Source organism: Brassica rapa, chromosome A06 (genome assembly GCF_000309985.2).
Source record: "Brassica rapa cultivar Chiifu-401-42 chromosome A06, CAAS_Brap_v3.01, whole genome shotgun sequence".
NCBI lineage: Eukaryota > Viridiplantae > Streptophyta > Magnoliopsida > Brassicales > Brassicaceae > Brassica > Brassica rapa.
Genome location: NC_024800.2, coordinates 9,492,007 through 9,504,848, shown reverse-complemented (window position 1 = coordinate 9,504,848; position 12,842 = coordinate 9,492,007). Strand labels below are relative to the sequence as shown.

Sequence of the window (12,842 nt, the reverse complement as noted above, 5' to 3'; positions counted from 1 at the left end):
GCGTAAAAGACAGGTTCACAACTATTTCGTGGGCTCCACGACGCATGACAGCCCACGATTGAGTGGGTTTTTTTTTTTTAATAAATCAAACGAAAAAAGAAAATAATAATAAAAAAATTAAATTGGTGAACCCCTCCTAAATTTCACTAATGCAGATGCCCTAAGAACGTAAAGATTCATCCAATAAATTTGTCAAAAGGAAAAATTCATCTAATTTCAATTGAACTTTAGAGTTTATGGTCTATAACAAATTTAAACTTTATAAAAGGTTATAAAAGAACTAATCTCCTCGATTCTTTAAGCTATTATATCAACGTAATCAAACAAACAAAGTTTGTTATGTAAACCTCATTTCCAAAATGTGTTTCACTATTACAGATCAACTATTGGTCGCCTCAACACTAACATGATTTTACTTTGACAACACCATTAACATTTTACAAGGCTTTATAAGAAAGAACATACTAAACTCTCACACATGAAATCATCATTCATCTTCAGATCCAACGACAAATAAATCTCTCAGCAACACTCAAGTTAAAACAATAAAATAATTCATCTACACATGTTGTACTACGACAAACTCTAAAATTGTTTGTATTACCCTTCTTTTTTTTGATCAAACCATTCATTACTTAAATTGACGAAACAAAGTTTTAGTTCGCACTACTGCGACTTACAAGGTCTTGCAGGCTCATCTTTGCCAGAGAATCAGCCTCAACGTTAAAAGAACTCCAATCGTTGTCTATTCATCTTTGGTCGGCCGGATCTTTGATCAAACCATTCATCTTTGGTCGGCTGGATCTTACTCCGTGAGAACTCCAATCGTTGTCTATTCTTCGAGTACCAAAATGGAAATTCAGACAAGAAATAGAGATATAGTAGTTGGTTTTCATTACACTTTATGTAAGCAAAGATCAACGGCAATATTTTTATCAAACAACAAATAATACATGTATTTTTGGAGACTGGCAGTTGTTCATTTCAGATTCTGCGAGGACCATGGTAAACCCGAGCTCTTCGTTTTGAACCTTTCCGTCCGAATTTAGACTCTCTGCTCACTCTAATACCATGAACCGAACCAACACCACCACCAACATGTTGGTTCAAACCCAAATCAGAAGAAGGATGATCTTTCCTCACACCAACTCTAACACGATGGCTCCTCGGTTTCAAAGACTTTCTAAGACGCTCTTCTTTTCTCATTTCTCGTCGCGACCTATGGTATCTAAACGACCCACCATCATCATTGTCTTCGTCACTATAATCATCACCATCCTCTGAATATCTGCGGTTTCTACGTCTTCTTCTGCGTTTGGTGTGTAGCAGATCATAGCAGAAGAAAGTGCAGCAATTGCTAAGAATGTAGAACCAACAGGAGACTAAAGCCCAGAGGAATCTGAAGAAACCGTGGATGATACAATGCCAGAAACCAATTTTGTATAACATGTAGATGAAGAACAGAAACAAGTAGGCTACGATTAGGATCAAGGCGGCTTTAGCAAGACTAGCCACGCAGAAATTCTCGACGTAGCACAACACATCCCACGGTGATGGACAGAGCGTACTGTTTCCATGTAAGATACTTTATAGTGTCAGATTAGTAGAATCATTAAACTTGGAAGAAGATATATTATATGGTTTTGGAAAGTAACCTGCAAGATTTTCCAGAGAGAAAGTCAAGCGGAGAACCAAAGAAGTTTCCGAGAGAATGAACGAAACCAGTGAAGAACGAGTCCATCACACGACCACTGACTTCTGATTTTAGATTATTCTTCTATCATTAAAGCGGACAAGACATTAGAGAAAGACCCTGTAACTGCTGTAGATCTGGTTTTTAACCAACTGTGTGAATCTTTTTAGTTTTTCTTTTTTTGTCAGCGAATCTTTTTAGTTTCACTTTGCCTTTTTCACGATATTTAAATTATTTTTTTTGGTAAAAATAAAATTAAAATAGAAACCAGTGAGTACAGTGCATGCGTTAACTTCTAGGAATTAAAAAAAAAATCCAAAGAGGGGGGAAATTCAAACTTCATCCACAAGTCATAACTTGAGAGAATGAATGGTTCTATGATTAAAACCGGATTACACGCGAAAAAACAATTTTGGATAGAAGCAGATGATGATGGCAAATTGGATCAGTCCATCCTTCCCTTTAGGATCCTCTCTTTAATCTCCGTTGGTGTCCTGCAACAATACCATCAACAATGTGTATGTTTAAGAAGTGATTGTAAATAACACAGTATGAGACAAAGCAGCCCATTGAGAAGAAATTGGAAACTTACACAACGTAGACATGCCCTCCCCAACCACTCAGACAATCACGGTCAACTGACGACAGAAGTGCTTGCGATATTGTCTCGAATAGTTCCTCAGCTTCCTGATAAAATCCCAAACCAAAGTCTTGATGCATATAGGTCTCTACTAAAAATGGAAGATGGCTAACAGGATAAAAAATTTCAACACCTCTTGTCAAAAGGAACAATTGAAGATATCCAAGAGAAAACTAATGGCTAATGAGAATCCTACAAGTGTAATTTTCACACCAATTAAAGATTCTACTTTCCAAACTTCAACGCAGAAGTGTGGTAGGTAATTTGAGAATTAGCATTGAAGGGATTTGGTAATTAATAGAGAGGTGATATAGTAAACCAACCATATCTGGCTTGTACATAGCTTCACAGGCACCATACAGAGATTCTGAAGCAGTTCCAGAGACAACAAAATCTTTAGCTAACTCCCTGCATTTTTACAATAGAACCCACAAGTATTACAACATCTCCGTCATTATATCAAGCAACAAACGATATGCAAGAGTAATAGACAACTCATTTTTCGAAACAGCAGCAATAACAAAACCTCAAACCCATACGTAAAATAAACCATCTCTACAAGTAACAAGAATTAGAGACACTAGAAGAACCGAGCTAATCGATATTGAAAAAGAGAAACGACGTCAAGAAAAGGAGATGAGCTTACTTGGCTCCAATGGAGTCCATGGTGCAAATAAAGGGCTTGTCATCTTCTCCCAAGCCAGCAATCACTGGTTGGCATAAGTAAGGACCAAATCTGAAATCAAAATCATGAGTCAGATACAAACTAAGCAATCTCACTCCTAACCAGAATCAAAACTCGACTTGTCAAGCTAAAGCACAAACCTTTTCTCGTAAAGAATGGCGGAGACAAGACTAGCAAAAGTCTCAGGCTTCATGTCTCTCTCTTCACGAAGCTGATACAGCTTATGACGAAACACCAATCGCTGGTACCTTCACCCATCCCCAAAAAGCCAAAATCTTTAACAAGTTCAAAAAGAGAATGAAGCAAATTAAACATCTGGAAGCTTAGTTCTTCTTACAGTGTTTGCACATCGGTGGCGAGACCAGAGAGGCCGATGAAGACGCGATCGTGGATCTTGGAGATTCTCTGGAAATCAGTGGCGATTGTCTGGAGCTGCACACCGAGTCTACGATCACTGGCGATGGCGAAGCAGTTCTTCCCAACCATAGCCACAACGGCGCTTCCATTGTACTCGAAGATCTGCAATCGCCGCCATCGATTAGTTAGTCACCCATCATAATGAATCAAACAAAGAGACTGTTACTGATCAATCAACTTACCGACATCGGGAAGATTAGGGTTTTCTGAGAGAAGAAGACTGGAGTTTTCCGAACGGAGAAGAAATCTGAGACGGAGGAAAGAGAGAGAGATAGTAAGTAAACTCGACGGTGGCTTGGAAGAAACTCCAGTCTTTTTTGCCACTTCAATATAAGTTGTTGGGCCTATTAATGGGCTTATCACCTATCGGCTGCTAGAGTGGTCTTTTCATTTTCTTTAGGACAGCCACTAACTAATCCAGTAATTTGTCTAATGTTTTATGTAATGCTTCTACTGTCTGTTGTACACCACAAAGTATTAAGTTTGAATCATAGAAAAATGCGAGATATAATTAGTTACTAGAGCTTGACCCGCTCGGCCGAGCGGGTATTTGTTTTTATTTTCTTATAAGTGAATATTGTTTCTATAAATTAATGATATATATTTCTAACATTTCGCATATAATTAATCATATAATATTTTTATATTTGAAAAATATAGTGTGAATATGATAACTTAAATTATTTTTTTCAAATTGTCATTTGTATCACATCTTTCTTATAATATATTTATTATATTAGTTTTAAGATGGAGTTCTGGATCAGAGAATATATTACATTTGAATATTATTTGTATCAATAATTTCTATATTAATAAATTTGGGACTTTCATGTATAGTTAAATTTTAAATTATTAGCACTACATAATTAGTATGTAGAAATTTTATTTTATTTTGTTTAATATTTAAAATAATCATCTACACTAATAAATTAGGTTTTAAGAGGATTACTTATTTTGGCTTGTAATTTGAGAATGATAAATGATCGAAAAACATATTAAATATTTTAGGCTTAAATAATATGTAAACCCACTTAATAGAGAGATTTATATAACTATCTATATATTTTAAGAATTTTTTAAAATTATGTTGAGGAATATTAGGATATTTCTTTCAAAAGAGACTCTCCCCATAACCGGTGCTCTGATTTCAAGAATGCACTCAAGAAAGTCTCCCCCATAACCGGTGTTCTAATTTCACGAATGAAGTAACTTCATGTGTACTCCCATCAAGTCTTGTAGGGTTTAACATCCTTAAGAGGTGTAAAATTTTTAGTAAGCGACACTATTTTACGATTTCAGAATATGAATGGGAAGTATGTAACTGGAATTGCTATACAGTAAAACCTCTATAAATTAATAATGTTGGGACTATACCAAAACTATAATTTTTTTTATTAATTTATCGATATACTAATTGAACCAAAAACTCAATTTGTGACTATACAATTATATTATTTTATAGAAATTTTTAGTGCATATTAATTTATAGATTATTAATTTAAAGAGGTTATAACGTATGTATTGACATGGTGAAACGATGTAGGTTAACTCTTTTTTTTTTTTTGAAAAAACGGTTAACTCTTATTTTTGAATTTAATAGTTAGATATGGAGAGATTATAGGTAGGGTATATCTGCGATATTTTTTGCAACATTCCTAAAATCTTGTTTAGATATTTTGAAATTTAACTAATGATATGGCAATATTTTATTTGTACCGTAATTTGAGGTTAAAATATTGCAATGTTGAAAATTTTATTGAGCATATTCCTTATATTGATTCACGTTAGAAAAGTGTAAGCATATTTAGGAGTAATTTCGAAAAGTGAATATATGGAAAGTAGTTATTAGCTTCCACGAAATTTATGTGTACAATATAAGTTTGTATTTAATAGATCAAAACATAGTGGTTCAACGGTTTGATTTTATTCTGATTTAGTTTATTTTAAAAAGGAAAAATTAACTCAGTGGCAGGGGTTGATAAATATAGTGAAAAACTCAGGGTTATTTCTAAAATGTACTTCTGTTTTAATATATTAGATGCAGTCTCTCTTACATAAGATCTTCAGTTAGCAAAACCATAAAAATGAAGTAGAATCGAGATACGTGACACAGATTTGCGAAGAGAATACAATACAAACAATCAGAAAGTATGAATGAAAAGTTAAACAAGTACTAAAAATCAAGGTTTGAATTTCCTGGTCATGCGAAACAATGCTCTCTATGGAGGCTTCATGGCGTCAAAGCTAGCTTCATTACTTTTTCTTTTCCGCAGATTTAACCAGTTGGATGGGCTGTGAAAAGGACTGCAAGAGAGCTTTCTGTGCGGGTAACTCAGCAATGAAGAGCAATGTCTGAGCCCAACCAGCATATTCCCCATATTTACTCACAAATGCTTCTGCCACTCTGCTGCAGAGTTTATTTGTCAGTTTGGCACCGGCAAGGTCTGGCACAAGGTACCTTGTGGCTATCTGGTTCAACAACACCCAAAACAAAAAAAACGACAGAGCTGCTTTAGTCATCTCCCAAAACGCTAGCTACGTATTGTTGGCTCTCAACAAAATTTTACCTGCCAGACATGCGTGTCAACGGGAATGGCACTATGCTGATCAAGTGAAAACAGAGCTATGCAAGCTGCTACCTTCGGACCAACACCAGGCAACGTACACAGAGCAGCAATCGCATCTTGGAGATCCAGTTTGCGTAGAGACAGAAGCCATTCATCTCCACCACCTGGCTTCGACTGCAACGCACTTACAGTACCTGTTATGTACTTCGCTCTGCTCACCACAACAAGATGTAAACAAAAAATCAAAATTCCCAACTTTAAAACAGAACCAATCAAAGAAACAGGCCATGTAATGATTATCTAGCTGAAAACAAACATAAGCCTCAACCAATGATTGAAAGGTAGTAACTTTAGATAGTAACAACCCACCTGTATCCAAAACCAGCCTTTCTAAGCTCATCCTCAGAAACCCTAGACAACCTTTCCAACGAAGGGAACTGATGAAACTCAAACCCCTCAACCTCACCCAGATACAACCCCAAAGACGACACGAAGTCCACCATCTTCGTAATCCTCGCGATGTTGTTGTTCGACGAGCACAAAAACTGAATCAAACACTCCAACGGATCCTGCCTCAGCACACGCGCCCCGCGGAGATGCCTCGCCACCTCTCCGAAACGAGGATCCTTCATCTCGAAATCGGACCACAGCTCGGCTAGCGAGATCTCCGCGTTGAGGAAATCGAGAAGCGCGAGCTCTGCGGCGTTAGGGCTTGTAGCGCTGCGGTGGAGGCAGTAGGAAACCGTCTCGTCTCCTGGACGCTGGCGGAGAGAGACGAGGTGAGGACCGATCGATCCGCTGTACTGAACCGGTCCGGTTTGTTTCCACCGGAATGTTTGACCCGTCGGGAATGTTAACGGTAGTGTGAGCTCCGTTTGGGTAAGTTTTAGTGGGAGCCACTTTGGTGCTCCTGTTCTTTGTAGCTTCTGTTTGAGAATCGGAGTAGGGGGAGGAGAAAGTGGTGGTTTTGCGGCGGCGGAGATCGACGGTGGAGATGGGGGTCGAGGTCTCTTCATCGCCGTTGCTTGTTAACGGAACCACACCACTTCTTGTGCTCGACGGTTAACCAATGTTTAATGTATCAGAGTAGGAGTACCCGGTTGAACCAATATCAAAACTGTACCAGATAATTAAAACCGAACTATAGAACTAATCCGGTTTTATCAACCGAAAACTTAAACCGAGGCTGAACCGAAAGTCGGATTCACGAAGCTTGAATTTTGAAGTTCCAAACACTCTGTTTCGGCAAGAAGATTAGGTCGTCGTCGAAAATGAATAAATTGATCAGTTCCAAATCCATTTGGAGATTAAAATCCCGTTATACCAAAGCTGCAAAAACGATGCCGTTTCGATGGAGTAAAATAATCAGTTTAACTTTAGCTACATAATCTGCGCGTACACGTGGATGTATTTTTTCAAAATATGTTTTTATTTGTTTTTTATATCAATAATATAAGGGATGAAAAAAATACCCGAATCTAAAAGACCGAACCGATCCCAATCCGAAAAAGTAGTATCAAACCCGAACCGAAATTGATTAAATATATGAATGATTCAAAATTTTAGTTTTTGGACAACCGAAACCGAATCTGATCCGAACAGAAATATTTCGGATATCCGAAATATATTTATATACTTATATATATATTAATTATTTTTAGACTTAATGTATATAAAAACTATAAATATAAATGCTCTTTTAAAAGTTTCATATGAAAGCATCGACCAAAAAATATTTAAAGTGTATTAGCATTTAGTAAATGTTTTTTAAAATATTTTTTTTAACAATTGCTGATTAAATAATATATAACATAATGCTAATGTTAATGCTTCACCAATCAAAGCGAAACATAGGAATTATTATTTTCTTCACTAAGTAAACCGAATTATTGAGTTGATCCGGGTTTTTTTCAAGCGAAAACTTAAACCGAACCGAAACTTGAATTTTGAAGTCAGACCTCGGCCTTCCAAACCCTCTAGCTTGGCAAGAAGGTTAGGTCGTCGTCGAGAATGAATAAATCAGAGAGGCTAGCGAAGACAACGGCGAGAGAAGATATGCTGTGTTGCTCGGAAACTGGAAAGCAGAGCGACTCGGAGCGTAGTAGAAGAGAATGACCAAGAAAGCAGTTCCACAACTTAGTTAAAGCTCTTTGCTTTTTAATTCAATTCTCACGAATCAGAGAGACCCCACGCATCTCTCTCTCTCTCTCTCTCCACCCACAAAAATGCCAGCTTCTGAAGGTAAATTTACAAAAGGAAACGACTTTCCATCTCTATCTCCCTCAAAATCCAATTTTGGATTGCGATTTGAGTTACCCATTTTATGAATTGCTTTTCCCCCTTTGAGCTCCGTCGCAGATAGAAGAGGGAAATGGAAACGGCGGAAGCGAGGTGGGAGGAGACCGAAGCAAGAGGACGAAGACATGGAGGAAGAAGACGAGGACAACAACAACGAGGAGATGGAGGATGCTGATAATGCCGATGAGCTTCACCAAAACGGCGGCGCAACACCCGATCCGGGACCCGGTGTTAACGAGGTAGTTGAAGATTCCGGTACTCGCGTCTCTGATTTCCCCTCAGTGGTTAGGCGCGTGGTGATCCGGCCACACGCCTCTGTAACAGCTGTTGTGGCGGCTGAGAGAGCTGGTTTGATTGGGGAGAGTAGAGGGCAAGGCTCGCTTCCATCTCTGGAGAATATTTCGTATGGGCAGTTACAGGCGTTGTCTACTGTGCCAGCTGATTCTGTGTCGCTTGATACTGAGAGGAGTGATGGAGCGTCTTCTGCTTATGTTATCTCTCCACCTCTTATTATGGAAGGAGAAGGAGTTGTTAAACGGTTTGGGGATAAGGTTCATGTCTTGCCTATGCATTCAGGTTCGTTTCTATAGTCCTTCGGTTTATGAGATTGCAAATATATATTTTTGCTATAAGATGTCTCATTCATAAAGGCTTTAATAAGCCGGTATGCTCCTAAATGCATAACTTTTTATCTTCGTTTCCTGAGCAATGTTCATGTAGCCTTGTAGCTCAGATGTATCCTGATTGCCTCTTAATTGTTATTTTTATATTTTCTGTTGTCATTTGAGCAGATTGGTTTGCACCAAACACAGTGGATCGGCTTGAAAGGCAAGTTGTGCCACAGTTCTTCTCCGGAAAATCTCCAAATCATACACCAGAAAGTTATATGCAATTCAGGAATGCTATTGTCTCAAAATACACGGATAACCCTGAAAAGACACTGACGATATCTGATTGCCAAGGATTGGTAGATGGTGTCGAAGATGAAGATTTTGCACGAGTGTTCCGTTTTCTTGATCACTGGGGCATTATCAATTACTGCGCCACTTCCCAGTGCCATCCTGAGCCTTCTATGGATGTATCAGATGTTAGGGAGGATTCAAACGGTGAAGTCCATGTGCCATCTGCTGCGTTAACATCTATTGAGAGTTTGATCAAATTTGACAAGCCCATCTGTGGACACAAGTCAGATTCATCCGTGTCATGTTCGGATGTTGACCTCCCTGACTTGGACATAAGAATTCGTGAACACCTATGCGATAACCATTGCAACCATTGTTCTCGACCGCTCCCAACTGTGTACTTCCAATCACAAAAGAAGGTTCTTATCCTGCTTCCTCTACTTACAACGCTTTGTGTTTACTTATCTGATTTTTTAGCTGATGTAATAGACTCACAAACCTTATCTTGCTTACTGTTTACAGGAGGATGTACTTTTATGCTCTGATTGTTTTCACCATGCAAGATTTGTTGCTGGACATTCTTGTATTGACTTTGTAAAGGTGGATACAACCAAAGATTACAGAGATCAAGATGGAGAGAATTGGAGTGATCAAGAAACACTCTTGCTTCTTGAAGCTGTGGAACTCTACAATGAAAACTGGGTTCAGATTGCAGACCATGTTGGTTCAAAATCAAAAGCTCAATGCATTCTTCATTTTCTTCGATTACCTGTGGAGGATGGTCTTTTAGATAACGTTGAGCTTCCAGGTGTAACTGATCCGGTAAACCCTACAAATGGATTTGACAACAAAGGAACAGTTTCAAATGGGGCTTTACCAGGTGATTTTTGTTTTTACTTCATCTCAAACAATTGTTTAGCTTGTAGGCTTGCTTTTGACACGCTATACTCATTGTGCGACTTTCTTTTGGCAGGTTCTTCTGAGCAAGAATCCGAAACTGAGATCAATCTTCCTTTCGTGAAGTCTCCTAATCCGGTTATGGCATTGGTTTGTGAATTTTTATTCATATAATACGCTTCTCATTATCCTTGTGATCATACCATGTGATCCATGAATCCGTTGATATGAAACTTGAACTGTGTGCATATTTTAGAGAGTTTAAAAAGTTGGTCCTCTATTAACTATGTTTTTGTGATACCTGAAACATTTTTAGGTAGCATTTTTGGCATCAGCTGTTGGACCTAGAGTTGCTTCGTCCTGTGCCCATGAGTCCCTCATGGTTTTATCCGCGGATGATAGGTTAGTGTGTTTCGTGATTACCACTTTCCCTTTTCTAACTCTTTGTGGTAGCTTTCATTCAACTTCTTTTCTATTATATATATCTTATGGACTTTTGCTGAAAACTTTTCAATCTATTATTAAGGTCCAAATCTGAAGGAAAAGATCCCAGCTTGATTGATGGTAAGGCAATTGCTTGATTGTTCACTTTACAGTTAGTTTTTTAGCTCCATTGTTTGTAACCTAATTGTGTCGAATACATATATCTCCTTTGATGGTAAAAGAAACAACATGCCAAAACGGAGCGGAAGCACCGACTCCTTTGCCACAGGACAAGGTTATGGCAGCATTTAGAGCCGGTCTATCAGCTGCAGCAACAAAAGCAAAGCTGTTTGCTGATCATGAGGAACGTGAAATCCAAAGGCTTTCTGCAAATATCGTAAATCATCAGGTAAATAAATACAGCAGAACCTAGTTGACGTTGATAATTTATATGGTTGGTTGATGATAGTCTTTTATTGCTGATGTGCAGCTGAAGAGGATGGAGCTGAAGCTAAAGCAGTTTGCAGAAATCGAAACGTTGTTGATGAAAGAATGCGAACAAGTAGAGAAAACACGTCAGAGATTTGCTGCAGAACGAGCACGTATGGTCTCAGCAAGATTTGGATCACCTGGACAGACTAGTAACACTAATAATCTCCAAGGGATGTCTCTATCCACTGGTGGTGGTAACAACGTCAATACTCTCCTCCAGCAACAACAGCAGCAAGGTTCAGCTTCCTCATCTCAACCAAGCATCATCCCAGGATTCAGCAACAACCCGCAACTTCATGCGCAGATGCAGTTCATGGCACGCCAACAACAACAACAGCAAGCATTCTCCTTCGGCCCGAGATTGCCTCTCAATGCGATACAGACCAATGCAGGATCAACCCCTTCACTGTTTGGCAACAACCAACTTAATAATAACCCTGCAGGTGCAGCATCCATCAACCAACCTCCCTTTAGTCACCCGATGGTTAGGTCTTCCACTGGTTCTGCCTCCGGATCCGGCTTAGGCTTAAACTAAAAACCATCTCTTTAGCTTTTATTGTTTTGAGCGAAGTTATTGTCTTTAAGACCGTAGTGTTGTTATATGTTAGTGTCGTCATGTAGTTTCAAAAACAAACTCTCTGGAGTCATCTCTATATAAAAATCATTTGCCATAGACTATGTTACTTAAGTTTTAGGGCAACGAATGTAACGTAAGCTGCAAGAAAGGTCTTATTCTAAAAAAAACTCCATATTGAATGAAAGACAAAAGAAACATATGTACACATACATAAGTCTAACCGAGGTGCGCACGAGCCATCATTAACATGACTTTTTTCTCAGAGGAGCTTAGATCCGACTCGTTACGTTTCAGAGAAGACGAAGAAGACGATGACGAATGCGGCGAGCTCCAGCTCGTGCCCACCGATCCCCTGCTTGAACCTTCCGACTGCGAAAACGTCGTCCCCGATTCGTAGAACTCGTCAGATTGTGATGACGTCGAATCCTGATCACCCTCCTTCTTTTTCACGTCGCGGCTCTTTCTACTCTTCTTCAGCCCGATCAACGACTTGAGAAGACGCCACCGCCGCATAGGAGAACCGGATTCGAGTTTACCTCGAGCTGATGAACTTCTCCAGTAGGGAGACGGAGGTCCCGAAGCAGACGGTGGTTTGGGCTTGACATACGGAGGAGGAGGCGCGAAGGGAGAGACAGCGCGTGGTCTGGGAGATGACGGAGGTGAGAGCTGTTGTAAACGGAGAGGATGAAGTTTCTTGGGAGGTTGAAGGAGAGTGGGATCGGGTGTCGAATCTCGGGTCTTGGGGATACCGGGTCGGATCTCCCAGTTAAACGGCACTGCTCCTGGTTTCTTGAAAGAGCCGTCACCACCATCACCATCAACCATCGAGAAACAAACAATAAAAAAACAACGTTTCTCTGATTAGTTCTTGTAGGTTATTACAACAACTTGTACTTATATAGTTCAAGACCGATTATTTTTAGAACGTAAACCAGTTTCACAACAGTTTTTATGTGAAACTAATCTTATTGACAGAATTTATGTGCGAGGCATATATGTTTTTCTGTATACACATTGGATGTGTATCCAAACCTTCCTTTTTATGTGGATGTTGAGTATCTACGTGTTGACCCGAAACAAGAGTATCTACGTAATTAAATACACTTTTTAATTTTATTAACATTTTTGGAGGATCTCAATGGTACTAAAAAGGTAATATCTTCAGCAAAAAGTATATAATATTGACTATATTGACTGAAAAAGGCATAAAATTTGAATTAAATAATACCACCATTTTTTTCTATTTTATGA

The 12,842-nt window shown here is 38.8% G+C and overlaps 5 protein-coding genes across 5 annotated transcripts; 1 reads left to right on the top strand and 4 right to left on the bottom strand.

Annotated features, from left to right (window-relative positions):
• Positions 1-166: 166 nt before the first annotated feature.
• LOC103873016 lies at positions 167-1,761 on the bottom strand. Its single transcript, XM_009151445.3, has 2 exons — positions 1,656-1,761; positions 167-1,567 (listed from the first exon to the last, which is right to left on the bottom strand). The coding sequence occupies exons 1-2, from the start codon at positions 1,739-1,741 to the stop codon at positions 985-987; spliced, it is 669 nt and encodes a 222-aa protein (XP_009149693.1). The 5' UTR covers positions 1,742-1,761; the 3' UTR covers positions 167-984.
• A 157-nt stretch (positions 1,762-1,918) lies between these two features.
• Positions 1,919-3,817, bottom strand: LOC103873015 (proteasome subunit beta type-3-A). The gene is made up of 7 exons (XM_009151444.3): positions 3,618-3,817; positions 3,356-3,537; positions 3,159-3,266; positions 2,980-3,069; positions 2,657-2,741; positions 2,286-2,380; positions 1,919-2,187 (listed from the first exon to the last, which is right to left on the bottom strand). The coding sequence occupies exons 1-7, from the start codon at positions 3,621-3,623 to the stop codon at positions 2,139-2,141; spliced, it is 615 nt and encodes a 204-aa protein (XP_009149692.1). The 5' UTR covers positions 3,624-3,817; the 3' UTR covers positions 1,919-2,138.
• A 1,620-nt stretch (positions 3,818-5,437) lies between these two features.
• On the bottom strand, positions 5,438-7,363 carry LOC103873014 (N-glycosylase/DNA lyase OGG1). The gene is made up of 3 exons (XM_009151443.3): positions 6,372-7,363; positions 6,003-6,213; positions 5,438-5,904 (listed from the first exon to the last, which is right to left on the bottom strand). Exons 1-3 carry the CDS (start codon positions 7,016-7,018, stop codon positions 5,689-5,691), a joined length of 1,074 nt encoding a protein of 357 aa, XP_009149691.1. The 5' UTR covers positions 7,019-7,363; the 3' UTR covers positions 5,438-5,688.
• A 614-nt stretch (positions 7,364-7,977) lies between these two features.
• Positions 7,978-11,692, top strand: LOC103873013 (SWI/SNF complex subunit SWI3C). The gene is made up of 9 exons (XM_009151442.3): positions 7,978-8,243; positions 8,361-8,876; positions 9,092-9,621; positions 9,725-10,082; positions 10,176-10,249; positions 10,416-10,501; positions 10,626-10,663; positions 10,765-10,931; positions 11,013-11,692. Exons 1-9 carry the CDS (start codon positions 8,228-8,230, stop codon positions 11,547-11,549), a joined length of 2,322 nt encoding a protein of 773 aa, XP_009149690.1. The 5' UTR covers positions 7,978-8,227; the 3' UTR covers positions 11,550-11,692.
• A 6-nt stretch (positions 11,693-11,698) lies between these two features.
• Positions 11,699-12,655, bottom strand: LOC103873012 (swi5-dependent recombination DNA repair protein 1 homolog). Its single transcript, XM_009151440.3, has one exon. The coding sequence runs from the start codon at positions 12,414-12,416 to the stop codon at positions 11,808-11,810; it is 609 nt and encodes a 202-aa protein (XP_009149688.1). The 5' UTR covers positions 12,417-12,655; the 3' UTR covers positions 11,699-11,807.
• Between the last annotated feature and the right edge of the window lie 187 nt (positions 12,656-12,842).

Excerpts from the sequence above, each read along its gene's own strand:
- LOC103873016 (XM_009151445.3), bottom strand. The coding sequence starts at position 1,741 with ATGGACTCGTTCTTCACTGGTTTCGTTCATTCTCTCGGAAACTTCTTT. Across the intron at positions 1,568-1,655 it reads CTCTCTGGAAAATCTTGCAG|TACGCTCTGTCCATCACCGT; the intron begins GTTACTTTCCAA and ends ACATGGAAACAG.
- LOC103873015 (XM_009151444.3), bottom strand. Across the intron at positions 2,742-2,979 it reads ATGGACTCCATTGGAGCCAA|GGAGTTAGCTAAAGATTTTG; the intron begins GTAAGCTCATCT and ends GTAAAAATGCAG. Across the intron at positions 2,188-2,285 it reads GGAGGGCATGTCTACGTTGT|GACACCAACGGAGATTAAAG; the intron begins GTAAGTTTCCAA and ends GTATTGTTGCAG.
- LOC103873014 (XM_009151443.3), bottom strand. The coding sequence starts at position 7,018 with ATGAAGAGACCTCGACCCCCATCTCCACCGTCGATCTCCGCCGCCGCA. Across the intron at positions 6,214-6,371 it reads AAGGCTGGTTTTGGATACAG|AGCGAAGTACATAACAGGTA; the intron begins GTGGGTTGTTAC and ends TGTGGTGAGCAG. Across the intron at positions 5,905-6,002 it reads TTGACACGCATGTCTGGCAG|ATAGCCACAAGGTACCTTGT; the intron begins GTAAAATTTTGT and ends TTGTTGAACCAG.
- LOC103873013 (XM_009151442.3), top strand. Across the intron at positions 10,250-10,415 it reads CTAATCCGGTTATGGCATTG|GTAGCATTTTTGGCATCAGC; the intron begins GTTTGTGAATTT and ends AAACATTTTTAG. Across the intron at positions 10,932-11,012 it reads CAAATATCGTAAATCATCAG|CTGAAGAGGATGGAGCTGAA; the intron begins GTAAATAAATAC and ends GCTGATGTGCAG.
- LOC103873012 (XM_009151440.3), bottom strand. The coding sequence starts at position 12,416 with ATGGTTGATGGTGATGGTGGTGACGGCTCTTTCAAGAAACCAGGAGCA.